Consider the following 13,084-nt stretch of genomic DNA (forward strand, 5'->3'; position numbering starts at 1 on the left):
GATGAACATTTTTTCATGTGTCTGTTAGCCATTTGTATGTCTTCTTCGGAGAAGTGTCTGCTCATGTCTTCTGCCCATTTTTTGACTTGATTATTTGTTTTTTGGGTGTTGAGTTTGAGAAGTTCTTTATAGATCTTGGTTTCTTTATGGACTCCATTCTGATTTTCGAACTGTGCTCTTTGTTTGCTTCTTCCATGGCCATAAAGGTTAAAAAAAAATCGAAGCAGAGATTTTGGTTTAGTGTTTGGAGCATTTTGCGAGAATTGAGGTATGCTGTGTTTGAATGGAATGTGTATAAAAGCCACAGCATCTCTACGTATGACAGTGGATAAGAACTTGAACCTGGGGTCGGACTGCCTGTTCACCTCGTTATGTCTCAGGTTCCTCATCTTTAAAGTGGACGTAATAACGACACTTTCCTCAAAGAGTTAGGCCAGTGTCTGGCACACAGCACATGCTCCCTAAATGTTCATCGTTGGTGTTACTTCTATTAAGAATAAATTCTCTTCCTCCCCTGACACTTGTTGTCACGACGGTTTGCTCAGTGACTAGGTATCAAGCATTTTAAAATTTATTACTGCAAGTTTCCTCGCAGACCTCACTGTATTTTGGTCGGAATAGCAAGGCAGCTTCGCTTGTGAAGTGTGCTCTGATAAAAAAGTTTTTAAATTGGAAATTGCATCATGCTCTAAGTCTCAGAGTCCAGGATGATCAGATGTATGTGCTTTGCTATTTCAGCATGAGAAAGAAATGAAAGATGTAATTCTTACATTGAAGTGGTTGTTCAGAATTTCAGCATGGCTATAAATTAATGGATTTGGTAAGCTCCAGAATGAAGAAAAAAATGGCAACATCCCTGTACAGTGAAGCTCTAAAGCCTGGCATTCTTGTCCAACTAAGGAACAAAATGATTCTTCTTTTCCCTGGTTAGGATGAGGCAGTACTTAGGGCTGAGAAGTTTTGAGTGTTGTTAATTACTGAGAAAGAGGCAAAATAAGGCTGTTGTGTGAGCATAATTGACACTAATAATTTATCAGTGGAGCAGGAATTCATTTAATAAGCACCAGTGTCTTGTTTATGGGGTTTCACTACATGCACTGCAGAGAGGATCTCAGATTTCAGCGTAGTTATAACTGCCACCACTTTTTTGATGGTAGTAACAAGAGTTGGTATTTATGGGGTATTTACTATCTACCAAACGTGGCATCTACCCATCACATGCATCACATAGTTCACCTTCAAAACAATCTTCTGAGGAAGATACTATCATTAACTCCATCTTACAGGGCAGTAAATTTAGGGGAAAAGTTGAGGCACAACTATGTGCCATATGTTCTATGGGTCATAGAAAGGATCTTTGTTCCAGTTGGGTATGAAGTAGAACTCCGTTTTTAAACATTGTATAACTCATTCCCATACAGGTGATAGTACAGAGAGGAAGCAAGAGATTCTGGCTCCTGTATATTCTTTAGAGTTGTTTGTTTGTTTAGACTTAGTTCTTACCTTTCATGAATATTTTGAAAAAAGCTGCTAATGAAGAGAGGACCATACGGAGAACTCAGAAAGGACTTTGAGACCTGGTTGCACAGCCCCTGTGGACCAAGGACCGCTGAGTGCTAGAGATACACTTGGCCTTGCGGGTGGTTTGTCACTGTGCAGTTGCACTTGCTCACTAGTAAACTGATGCTGTTTGCAGATAAATTAGGAGGAAATTTAGGAAATTGTAAATATTTAAAAATTACCAGAAGCTTAACATGTGAATCATCTTCTCCTGCCCTGATCTTTCCGAATCATACCCTGGGTTCCTAATGCATAATTGTGGATTGAAGGGAACCCAACAGGCAGTCTGGGATGAACGTTAATGAATTAGTTATTAGGAGGAGATGATATTTAGGAAACTTAAAAATCTCTATTGAAATCTCTTTAAAGGCTGAGCTGTGTGGTCAGAACTCTTATAAACTAACCCTCCCACAGTTTTAGGTAGTCTGTAATCGGTTGTATTTTGTATAGTGTTTAATTAAAATGATGACTTTTATCATTGGCTTGGGGTTTCTGTCTTTTTTTTTTCTTTTCTTTTCTTTCTTTCTTTTTTTTTTTTGGTGAGAAGCTACCTTGTGTATTTTCTTCTGCTGCTGGACTCACAAGTGGCTACTGCTACATGACTCTCATTTCCTCTCAACCTGAATTCCTCTTATCTAAATGCTTGACAGTGGGAGGGCAGCTTCCTATCTTCTTCTGGCTAAGAGGATCTGCTCCAGTGTCACAGTTACAATCTGTTAGCATATCGCCGAGGCTCAGGGGCGTGGCTTTCTGCTCGGCACTGAGATTTTAGACACTCCTCTCTCCAGCCTATTTCCCCTGGCACCAAGTGCACGGCACACAAGGATCTAAATGACGTGGCAGTAAGTGCACACACGTACTTGCCGATTGGCCACATGCTTAGTTATTTAGGTTTAAATCTATAGTTTTTCCTCGTGGAACTCTGAAGTACATGTTTAATTTTGAGTTCCTTTTAAGGTGAAAAAAAGCTTACATTAGTTTAAATATTGGCCAGCTGTTCTTGCCACTTCTTTCTCTCTTTTTGCTTCACATTGTTAGACCATAAGGAAATTAAAAATACCATAGATTATCAGAGTTCTAGTTCTTCTGTTTGGAAGAATTGACACATATTTACAGCACCCAACGTGAGGCTACAAAAAATGTTAAATCCAACAACAGGAACCCAAGAATAGCGATTTTGCTAATTTAGGTGAGTAGCCTTGGGTCAAGTTTCTCATCTTTTCTGAGCCTCATATTCCACACATATAAAATCAGGGGATTGAACGAGATAATCCATAAGATCGCATCCAGTTAGGACATTCTAAGGGACATTTAGGTTGTCTTTGTGCTTTTCATGCCAGCTATAAGCTATTGAAAATTTTATTTAAATGTAATATTTAAATAAATCTATTTAAATATATTGCATTAATTTCAATATACAAATATATATTACACATTTTATTTAAATACATAGATGTAAAACACACACATAAACTTTGTATCAGTATCCCTATTATCCATTGTTTGTTGGATACCTTTTAGGAGACTGTAGCTGCGTACTTTCTATACTGTAAAATTCAGTATTTATGGTATTCTCTAAAGAGGAGCAAAGCTCTTAAATATTGGTCACTGAAATGAGGCTTTTAAAATTCCATTTTGTGACTTTGGGATACCTTTTTGTAATTTCCAAGCAGCAGTTTTATTTTCAGTGATTATTTTAAGAAATTGTTAAAATCTATAGGTACTGGAAAGGACCTTACTTTATTCTGAAGAGCAACAATATCCAAGGGAGAACTAGTGAACATCTTTGAAGTAAAAAATATGGTGAGGAATATCTTTGAAACCTTTTAATTGCTGTCTTATCCATAACAAGAAAAGGTCTACATCGGGATAGTGCCAAGCTCGTAAATGATACCCAGGAACTTGTTAAATGAATGCAAAATGAGCCAGTCAACCAGTTAATTAATTAATCACAAAAAGACACATGCCTTTATTCAGAGTTTAGTGTAATCCAACAGAGAAGATAAAACATGAAGAATTTTTAACATTTGTTAACATTCTCCTTGGGAACATGTTTACATTTTGAGCATTCCAACTACAAAATATGTCATCTCGTTCTGCCCCTAGTCCTAGAGCAGTGGTTTTCAAGTTTTAATGTGATTAGAATCACCTGGATGATTGCGAAAAATGCAGGGCCCCATCCGCATAGACTGATGCAGTAGGTTTTCAGTAGGGCTTGGGAGTCTTTTTCACAAATCTGCCCGGTGATTCTAAATGCAAATAGTCTATAAAATACTTACTCCACAGGGTGCGAACACCTGCTATTTAAATCTTAACTTCTCATCATTTACCTTATGTACAGTTATTTGTGACTCAATTAAAAACCTGCCTCCTCCAATACACTTAACATTCGACATTTTGTTAAGTTGCTGAGAACACAGTGCACATAACGAAATATTTCAAGTAAACTGGTAATTATTAAGGTCATTTATATTGCATAAGAGCATTAATCAAACAAAAAACTAACCAGTGACTGTATATTTCAGATACTGATGAAGATATTAGGTTGCTATTTGGTTAACTGCATCATTTTTATATTAACAGTCTATATGAGATAAACATAGGATATATTCCAGGAAAGGTGGGCACACCACTTGGCTTCTAATGTTTTTCAGTTGGGGTTTGTTTATTTCAAAACAGATTATTCTTGTGCCAAAAGTTTTATTCTACTGACGTAATCATGACATGAGTACCTAATTTAGGCCATTGGATGCTGATCGCTTCCTCTCCTTATTGACACAGAAGAGTCTAGAGACTTTTTTCATACAGGCACAGAACAATATGGTCTCCATTGACTGCATACAAAAAAAAGAGCATTTAAAGCTAAATGAGGGTTCAAGTAGTAGTGGAAGGCATGCGTAGCTTGAGATTTTTATAGGAGTTTAATGGATTTGTCATGATCTATTGCATATAAAAGACATGTGATTCAAAAGATTAGAAAAGCAGATGCTTTTAATGAAAGAGCCTTATTGATAGGATTATTGTAATTTTGTATTTTTGGGGAGGGTGGTTAGCTACTGCTTCTATGATATTTGAATATCTTTAGAAAATTACTAAGAAATATGACAAGTTTTATGCACACAGGTCTATGTAGTTTATTTTTTAAATCTGTCATAAGGCTTTAGAATGGCTCCTTAAAATTAGTTCTATCCCGTTTAAAACATCTAGTCCATCAGTTACTATTCCCTGTAGCTAGTTGGAGCTTTGTTTGGGAGAGGAAAGAGTTGTCAGTTGTTTAAAATACAGTAATTACTAAGCTTGGCCACTCATTTTTGCAGTTCTTCCACTCATTTCTTCCTTCAACTTAAAGCTAAACTTTCCCAATCTTCATTTATCTAGAAAGAGTAATAAAAGTAACGATAGATTTCAGCATTTTGGCATATTGATGAGCTTGTTTCAAAGTTGTGTGTATTGTCCTGTCCTATTGGTTTATGCATTCATTCATAGGAATGAATAAATGAAGATCTGGAAGTGGATTTAATGGAAGGTTTTTTTTCAGTTGGCCATTTCTATACAGATTTTTTTTTTTGTAATTACATGAGGTAAGGTGACAAACTCTTAGCTATATTATCTATAGAAATGTGCTTGTGTTCTCTGGCTTAATGGTAATGAGGGGTTCTGCCTTTTAGATTTCAAAGACAATTCCCATTTGTTTTTTTTTTTTATTTTATTTTTCTAAGATTATTTATTTAATATTTATTTATTTGACAGAGAGAGCACAAGTAGGCAGAGGGAGAGGGAGAAGCAGACTCCCCACTGAGCAGGGAGCCTGATGCGGGACTCAATCCCAGGACCCTGGGATCATGACCTGAGCCGAATATAGCGGCCTAACCGACTGAGCCACCCAGGCACCCCTAAGACAATTCCCATTTGATTTTAACAGAAATCCTCTGAGGTAGCTGACATTGATGTCTGAAGTTTAGATGGACCAAATTTGTACAATTATTTGATAACGGATTGAAACTAGATATGACATCATCAGATACCTCTCTTGGGAATTAATTATACAATCAGCTAAGATCATTACCCATAACCACCAGAATTTTAAACTGTGGAGATTATAATCCTTTTTGAGTTGAAAATACAGACAATTCTTGGCATTAGCTTGTATACTCATGACTACTAATGCTTTGGATACCTTGATAAAATTATTGATTATCCAGTACTCCTTTTTTAAAGTTTCATATAGCTCAAGCTTAATGGAAAATAAAGTCTATGGTGGTTATTACTGAACAACAGGTATACACACACACACGTATATGTGTATATATATGTGTGTGTGTGTATATATATATATATATAAGCTTATAATAAGCTCCATAATATTTGTCATGAAACTTTAAAATGACTTTCTAAAATATTAAAATAGTGCCTGTTCCTGTTATGATAAGCTCTCTGTTCCTGCTTTTGGAAGTTGTTCTCCAAACATGACTGAGTTAAATATGGTGAGCACAAAATATATTACTTCAAAGAGCTCTCTCCTTAACAAACATGCAAATGACTGTCCAGTTTTGAATAAGTTCAAACATTGACATTAATGTCCTGAGAATTCCAATGCCTTAATTGCAGAACATTGCTGAATTTAATACTACTTATAAAACCTATTATTATTCTAATCATTTTGAAATACGCTTGTCACATTAATAAAAAAACAAAACAAAAAAACCCTAGAGGTCAAATAACAGAACTATTTATTTTAACCAGATTTGTATTATGTGTTTTCAGCTATCTATCCATTATCTTACTCAGTATTCATGATTCCATAGCTGGTAAGTATAGTAACTAGATAGAACCCACAATTTCTGATGCTAAACTCTATTTTCTTTCCACTCTACTACTGCTATTTAATTAACGAGAAAAGGTTTACATAGAATAATTCACATTTCTTTGGGAAGTTTTCTAAATACTTTTTTCTTTTGATTTTTTAAAGTTATAAACTTTATTGCATCGATGGCTCTAGAAATGGAATTTAGTATTTAAATGTTTTCAATGGCTATCTTTATTGACTTGATGGGTTTTAATGTAAAAGCAGACTCTTACCTATTTTGTATGAAAATTTATTAAACTTACCTGATTTACAAAACAAATCCTGCCTTAATGTTTACAGAGTAAAAGACTCAACATTTTCTTGATTGAAACACATTTTGTGGGGCGCCTGGGTGGCTCAGATGGTTAAGCGTCTGCCTTCGGCTCAGGTCATGATCCCAGGGTCCTGGGATCGAGTCCCACATCGGGCTCCCTGCTCCTTGGGAGCCTGCTTCTCCCTCTGCCTTTCTCTCTCGCTCTGTCTCTCATGAATAAAAAAAAAAAAAAAAATCTTTAAAAAAAAAAAAAAGAAACACATTTTGTGTTTAGCTAAATAGATGGAATTATTTTAATCTAATTAATTTAATTATTTAATCCACTTACCAAAGTATAAAAAGTACTTGTATCTGTTGACCCACTAATGCCATTTCCGCAGATTTAACCTTAGAAAATGTTTTTTTAAATATCTATAGTCGTGAACATACTCTTTGCAATATTATTTGTAACATGAGAACATCTAGAAATAATCTAAATGATCTCTGAAAGAGTTACCTATAGTATGCACATCGGTTTGGTGGAATTTGATGCAGCCATCACAAATGATCACGCCAGACACTATTGAGTAAAACAAAAAAATGCTTACGCACACTGTTGAACAAAAAACAGGTCACCAAGTAGTAGCTGTACCATCATTACAACTATTTGAAAAGTGTGTACCTGCGGAAGACTGGATGAGAAGAGAAAAAAGAACCACAGTGGTGTTAGGATTTTAAACCTGTTGTGTTTTAACTTCTCTGTATCGTAAATCGTACAATTTCTTATCCTGATTCGAATTATAAGATCACATTTGTTGACATTTTGTCAGCCGCTTATTTCATTTACTAATATAATACTACATCTAAGAGATTTGTTTTTGAGGATCAGCATAGTCTAAAGTTTTCTTGAGTTCATCAAAGAAACCAGGCCAAACCCAAGTTCGACAGTCAAGGGATAGATCCTGTTTTATTGGTGATCATTAGACAAAAATGTGTCTTGAAAGCCTTGGGAAATTTGCTCTGTTCAGGTAGGTACCAGGGATGCAGATACACATCTGGCACGTGGCGCACTTCACTAGCCCCCCTCGCAGATAGCTCTCAGCAGTACAAGTTTTCACAGGAGATTTTTTGTTTTTTGTTTATTTTTTCAAAAGCAGAAATAATGGGAGAACAGCTATTTCAGTGTATTTATTCTGTTCCATTTCTCGTGTTGGGAGAACTTGAAGCTAGGAAAAAATAAGACCGTAAAAAATGCAGATCATGCCAAAGCAGTTGACTAGATCCTCTGAACCTTCAAAAAGGCTGGTTTGGGGACAAATTCTAAGTGGATTCCTAGTTATCAATCCCTTTAAATACATTGAGAATTCTCCTAAATTGCATCTTGCAAGAGAGCAAAGAGTGGAAAAGTATAATAAACCAGTCCTTAAGCTGTACCAGCCACACACTCACATGCATGAAGCAAACAGAGAGGAATGAGGTGTATTAGAATGACCATTTGTATGCAATCTGAATCTTGGTTTATATCACTGAAGGTGAAAAGAGTGTTGAGACAGAGAAACAAAAAGTCAAAAGCCCAGCACTCAGATTGTATTTTGGGAGAATGACACTCAAATGTCTGGCACCAGGCACTGGCATAATTGTTTTTGGGAAAATAAGGAATATTAGATTTTAATAGTTATTAAAGAGCCCACAAATAGGCTGCTTTCAGATCTTTCTTGTCAGTGTGGCAAAGAGTAAGATAAATTGACAGGGAGGGTGTCAGCTCATCTGTTGCCAGTTCGTCTGTGAGCATGTTCAAGAAAGCAAGAATTACTGGAGAACTAACCCCAGAAGTGTGCATTCATGTAGAGTTTCCTATCGTATGAGACTGCATTGACATGGATTTGCTTCAACACAAAGATAGCCTTTTTGTTCATACGATAGTATAAATTCAGCATAAATTTCATATACATACATGAGAAGTTTTTGTTCTCAGTTAAGTGTGTCTCTCTTGTCCTGCTTGTTTTGTTGAGCCTAATCCAGTTAAGTGTTGGTTAGGGACTGGGGATTTGTGGTGTAGAAAGCTCCGCAGCTAATCAGCTAGAGTGGAGGACAGTAGTTCAGGGGAAGGGCTTAATCACTTTCGCTTTTCAAATTATAAACTCCTGGTTAGCCTTGTTTTCTTCTGTTCGAGAAGACAGACGCAATGAGAAAAAAACAAGAGGGTACTCTGTAACTTCCTAAGTCATCTCTGGATTCTTAATATCTCTCAGAGTGTCTGGCCTATAATATTTGTTCAGTAAATTTTTTAAATTAAATAAATGAATGAGGTGATGAATAAAGTCGGTTCATTGCTGTGTATATGGAATACAAGGCTTCAGCTAGCTCGAGGTTTAAAAATAGTGCAAGATGTCATTTATAATGCCCGTTTTCAGATGTAGCATGATACGAATTATAGCGGTCTTCTTAAAAGGAAGCACTTTGCTCAATAGTGGGATATGGATATAATGGGGAGGAAAAGTACCTAGAATTGAATGTGATCATTTTATGTACACAAATCCAAGAAAACCTTTGCTTTTAAAATCATAACATGGTTCCCGTTTCTCTTTCTTGCTGTACTCCAAAATAAAGTGCTTGGGGTCTGTATATTTTCTCAGTTTGTGGAAAGATACGTGAAAAATAAAAACTGTCTCCTTGAAGCACAAAGTAGGAGCATGAAATATTAAAAGGACATTCTGTGTTTTAGATGGCCCTCTTGTGGTAACAAGGTCAAACTGTCCCAAATGAAGCCGGTGTTGGCAACTTCCTGATTTGAGCAGCCATCATGACAAACTTCAATAGGAGGAGTCAAAATTGAGCAGACACATGAGAAATGATCCATTTTCACCCTTTCCCCAGGGACTCCATCCACAATTAACAGATATAAACCAAATAGACAGTAACAAAAACTAATCTTTTTCCCTCTGCTTCATATATCTACCAAGTGAATTTCTAATGATCAGAAACATAGCACTTGGAAACATTTTACTAAAAAGCTATCAAGTTTTACTTTTTATACTTTTACTTGTAAATAATTTCAGATAGCACAGAAGTTGCAAAAATAGAACCAAGAGTTCCTGCCTATCTGTCACCCAGTTTACCTAAATATTAACCACTCACACGACCGTGTCATCACTTACAAAACAAATTGGCGGTGATATTCTGCTGTTAGCCAATCTACACACTTCAGTCAGATTTCACCAGTTTCTCTACCAATATCCTTTCTCTGACCCCAGGATCATTCAGTCGGTGACAGTGTTTCATCGTCCTTTGCCTTTCACGGCCTTGATACTTTTAAGAGAGTACTGATTAGTTATTTCGTAAAACATTCCCCCCCTTCGGTTTGTCTGATGTTTTGTCATGATTAAATTCAGGTTATGCAGTCTCAGCAATAATAAACGAAAGTGATGTGGTGGCCTTTTTATCGGTGCGTCCTATCAATGGATACATGATGCCATTATGTCTTCTTGGCGTTATTAACTTTGATCACTTGGTTAAAGTGGGGTCTGCCAGGTCTCTTCACTGTAAAGTTACTCTTTTTCCCTTGGTAATTAATAAGTACATCAACATAATTTAAATTAGATGTCTTACCATAATTCATATCAAATATGCATTTTCTTTCTCATGGAAGTCCTACTGAGATGGGGTTATAACTTGTGCACTCAATGAGGAACTCAAGTTATTCGGTGTCTTTTTTTTTTTTTTTGCAAACGATCTTTTCCCCCTTCGCGTGTGGCCTTCTACCACCAGTCTTGCACTTTAAGTCAAAATCCTCGGAAAGATTCTATTTGCCAATGTTGACTGAGCCCCCTGCGCTTCATGACCTCGTAGGTATGTCGAGAGTACCAGCGAGGCAATTGCAACAGAGGAGAAAACGACTGTCGGTTTGCTCATCCTGCTGACAGCACAATGATTGACACCAATGACAACACAGTCACCGTGTGCATGGATTACATCAAAGGGAGATGCTCACGGGAAAAGTGCAAATACTTTCACCCTCCCGCACATCTGCAAGCCAAGATCAAGGCTGCCCAGTACCAGGTCAACCAGGCTGCAGCAGCTCAGGCTGCAGCCACTGCAGCCGCCATGGTGAGTAGCGGCCCCGGCTCTGTCTCTGCTAGCCGCCAGACTGAACCACTGTATCTGACTACAAGCTGTTCCTTTATTAACCTTTCAATTTTTTTTTTCTTTCTTCTTTTTTTTTTTGCTGAAGATATGTTTGTTCAGGTATCCCCGACAATACATAATGAAGTTAACCATTCACAGATGTGAGGGTAACTCCTCAAATGGTTCCGATTGCTCCTACCCTTGGCCTAACTCTTACTACTCTGTCTTATTCTGGATATAGGGTTTCTGAAATTTCCGCTTTGTAAAGAACACCCGTCTCCTTTTTCAACCTAACGATACTGCCATTTTCGGTCCTCTTATTTTTCTGTGTGCCATCTAATCAGCCGTTGTTCCCCTTCGGTGTGTTCTTTTGCACATCAAGGCTCTTCTCTACATGTATCTTGCTTTTAACAAGAACATAATCTGGAACTATTTAGGAGAATTGCTTAAGCAAAATTGTTCTGAGGATTAGCCACCAGATTTTCAACCGTGTGCTACCTAGATCGTCTTAAGTCATGTTGTGGCATTAAACATAATTGTCAAACTAGAGAAGCTTGGCTTTGCCATCGTACAGAAAGGAGAAAGACAGCAGTACTCAAGGAGTTAGAGATTGGATCCTTTAGAGCAGATCCCTATATTCTTAAGGTAAATTTTAATGTGATCTAATAGCTGATTTTAATGAGTCCATTCTTTGTTCTTTGCTTAGCTGTTTTAATGTTGTCCTTTTTTTTACATAAATATATATGACTTAGTCATGAAGATATTCATAACACATACTGTGTGGTATTCACAGCACAGTAAAATAATCACGAGAGAGGTCTTTTCTGTGTTTGTTTACGGATACTTGAGCAAAAATACAGAAGGCAGACTCTCTCCTCCTCTCTTCCTTTCACTCTTTTTTTTTTTTTCTGTTAGAGTATCTTGTTTGTAATTAACTACAAAGAGGAGTTATCCTCCCAATAACAACTCAGTAGTGCCTTTATTGTGCATGCTTAGTCTTGTTATTCGTTGTATATGGCATTCCGATGATTTGTTTTTTTATTTGTTTTTTCTCACCTACCCAAAAATGCACTGCTGCCCCCATGATGCACCTCTGCTTGCTGTTTATGTTAATGCGCTTGAACCCCACTGGCCCATTGCCATCATGTGCTCGCTGCCTGCTAATTAAGACTCAGTCGGCTGTCAAATCACTGAAGCGACCCCTCGAGGCAACCTTTGACCTGGTACTATGACCTTTCACCTTTTAGCTTGGCATGTAGCTTTATTGTAGATACAAGTTTTTTTTTTTATCAATTTAAAAATATATATTCCTTTTTCTGTTATAAAATTGTAAAGTACAATGAAAAACTGAGTGTGGTTTCCTGACAAAATTAGTGGGAAGACTATACTATAAGTACCTGGACAGATATCATACCATGAAAGATTCCAAAAGCCCAGCAGCCCACATTCAGTTTAACTACATTGTAGAATGTTCTAGTGAAATACTTTAAGGACATTAAAAATGTATTTTTGACTGTATATTTATGTACCTGTTTGGTTAGCATGGCTTTAGTGATAGAATTATTTATTTGTAAATATTTATAGTTTAGTGTTTAAGAAAAAAAAAAAACTTGCATGCTCTGGGATATTTGCATGTCTAGGTAGGTCTGGGGGGAGGAGCAGAGTGGAAATAGTTTTTATTTTACCTGTTTCGGTCACTCTGTACAATTAACAATTAACATTGCTTATACTCGTCAATCCTCATGGAGCTCGCAGTGCAGCTTTTCTTCTTTCCCCAAATCAGTGGCTTCTCACAGAAAGCCTGAAGCATTATGGGACTTAAAACACTTTAACACATTATAACATGTGCTCTCGTCCTAGTGGGGTTTTTTTTTGGTATGGTTTGGTTTGGTTTGGGGTTTTTTTTTTGTTTTTTGCTTTTTTTTGGACAAAAATAATGCTTCCTTTAAAGCTTTTATCTTGCCTTTTTTTTTCTTTCATTTTTGTTGATTGGATTTTTTTTCCCCCTGGGTAGTTCAGTGCTCTGCTGCTTGCTTGCTCATGCTTCCTAACAATTTTAGCCTTCAACTGATTTTTCTTTTTTCTTTTTCTCTTTTTACTGGTATTTGTTTTTTATACTCATTCACTGAACAGGGAATTCCTCAAGCTGTACTTCCCCCATTACCAAAGAGGCCTGCTCTTGAAAAAACCAACGGTGCCACCGCAGTCTTTAACACTGGTATTTTCCAATACCAACAGGCTCTAGCCAACATGCAGTTGCAACAACATACAGCATTTCTCCCACCAGGTAAGGGGTCTGA

The 13,084-nt window shown here is 36.8% G+C and overlaps 1 protein-coding gene across 26 annotated transcripts in view; it reads left to right on the plus strand.

Moving 5' to 3' along the window:
- Nucleotides 1–13,084, plus strand: part of LOC102743902 (muscleblind-like protein 1) — a 203,414-nt gene that overhangs the window by 172,633 nt on the left and 17,697 nt on the right. For 20 of the 26 annotated variants that reach the window (XM_081828002.1, XM_081828020.1, XM_081827899.1 and 17 more), the window contains 3 exons: nucleotides 10,509–10,766; nucleotides 11,954–12,007; nucleotides 12,918–13,071. In XM_081828002.1, coding sequence (XP_081684128.1) covers nucleotides 10,509–10,766; nucleotides 11,954–12,007; nucleotides 12,918–13,071 — 466 coding nt within the window. The remainder of the gene's footprint in view (nucleotides 1–10,508; nucleotides 10,767–11,953; nucleotides 12,008–12,917; nucleotides 13,072–13,084) is intronic. The other 6 variants (XM_081827908.1, XM_081827973.1, XM_081827916.1 and 3 more) reach the window with 1 other exon arrangement.

Source organism: Leptonychotes weddellii, chromosome 1, assembly GCF_054177405.1.
Source record: "Leptonychotes weddellii isolate Sample4059 chromosome 1, ASM5417740v2, whole genome shotgun sequence".
NCBI lineage: Eukaryota > Metazoa > Chordata > Mammalia > Carnivora > Phocidae > Leptonychotes > Leptonychotes weddellii.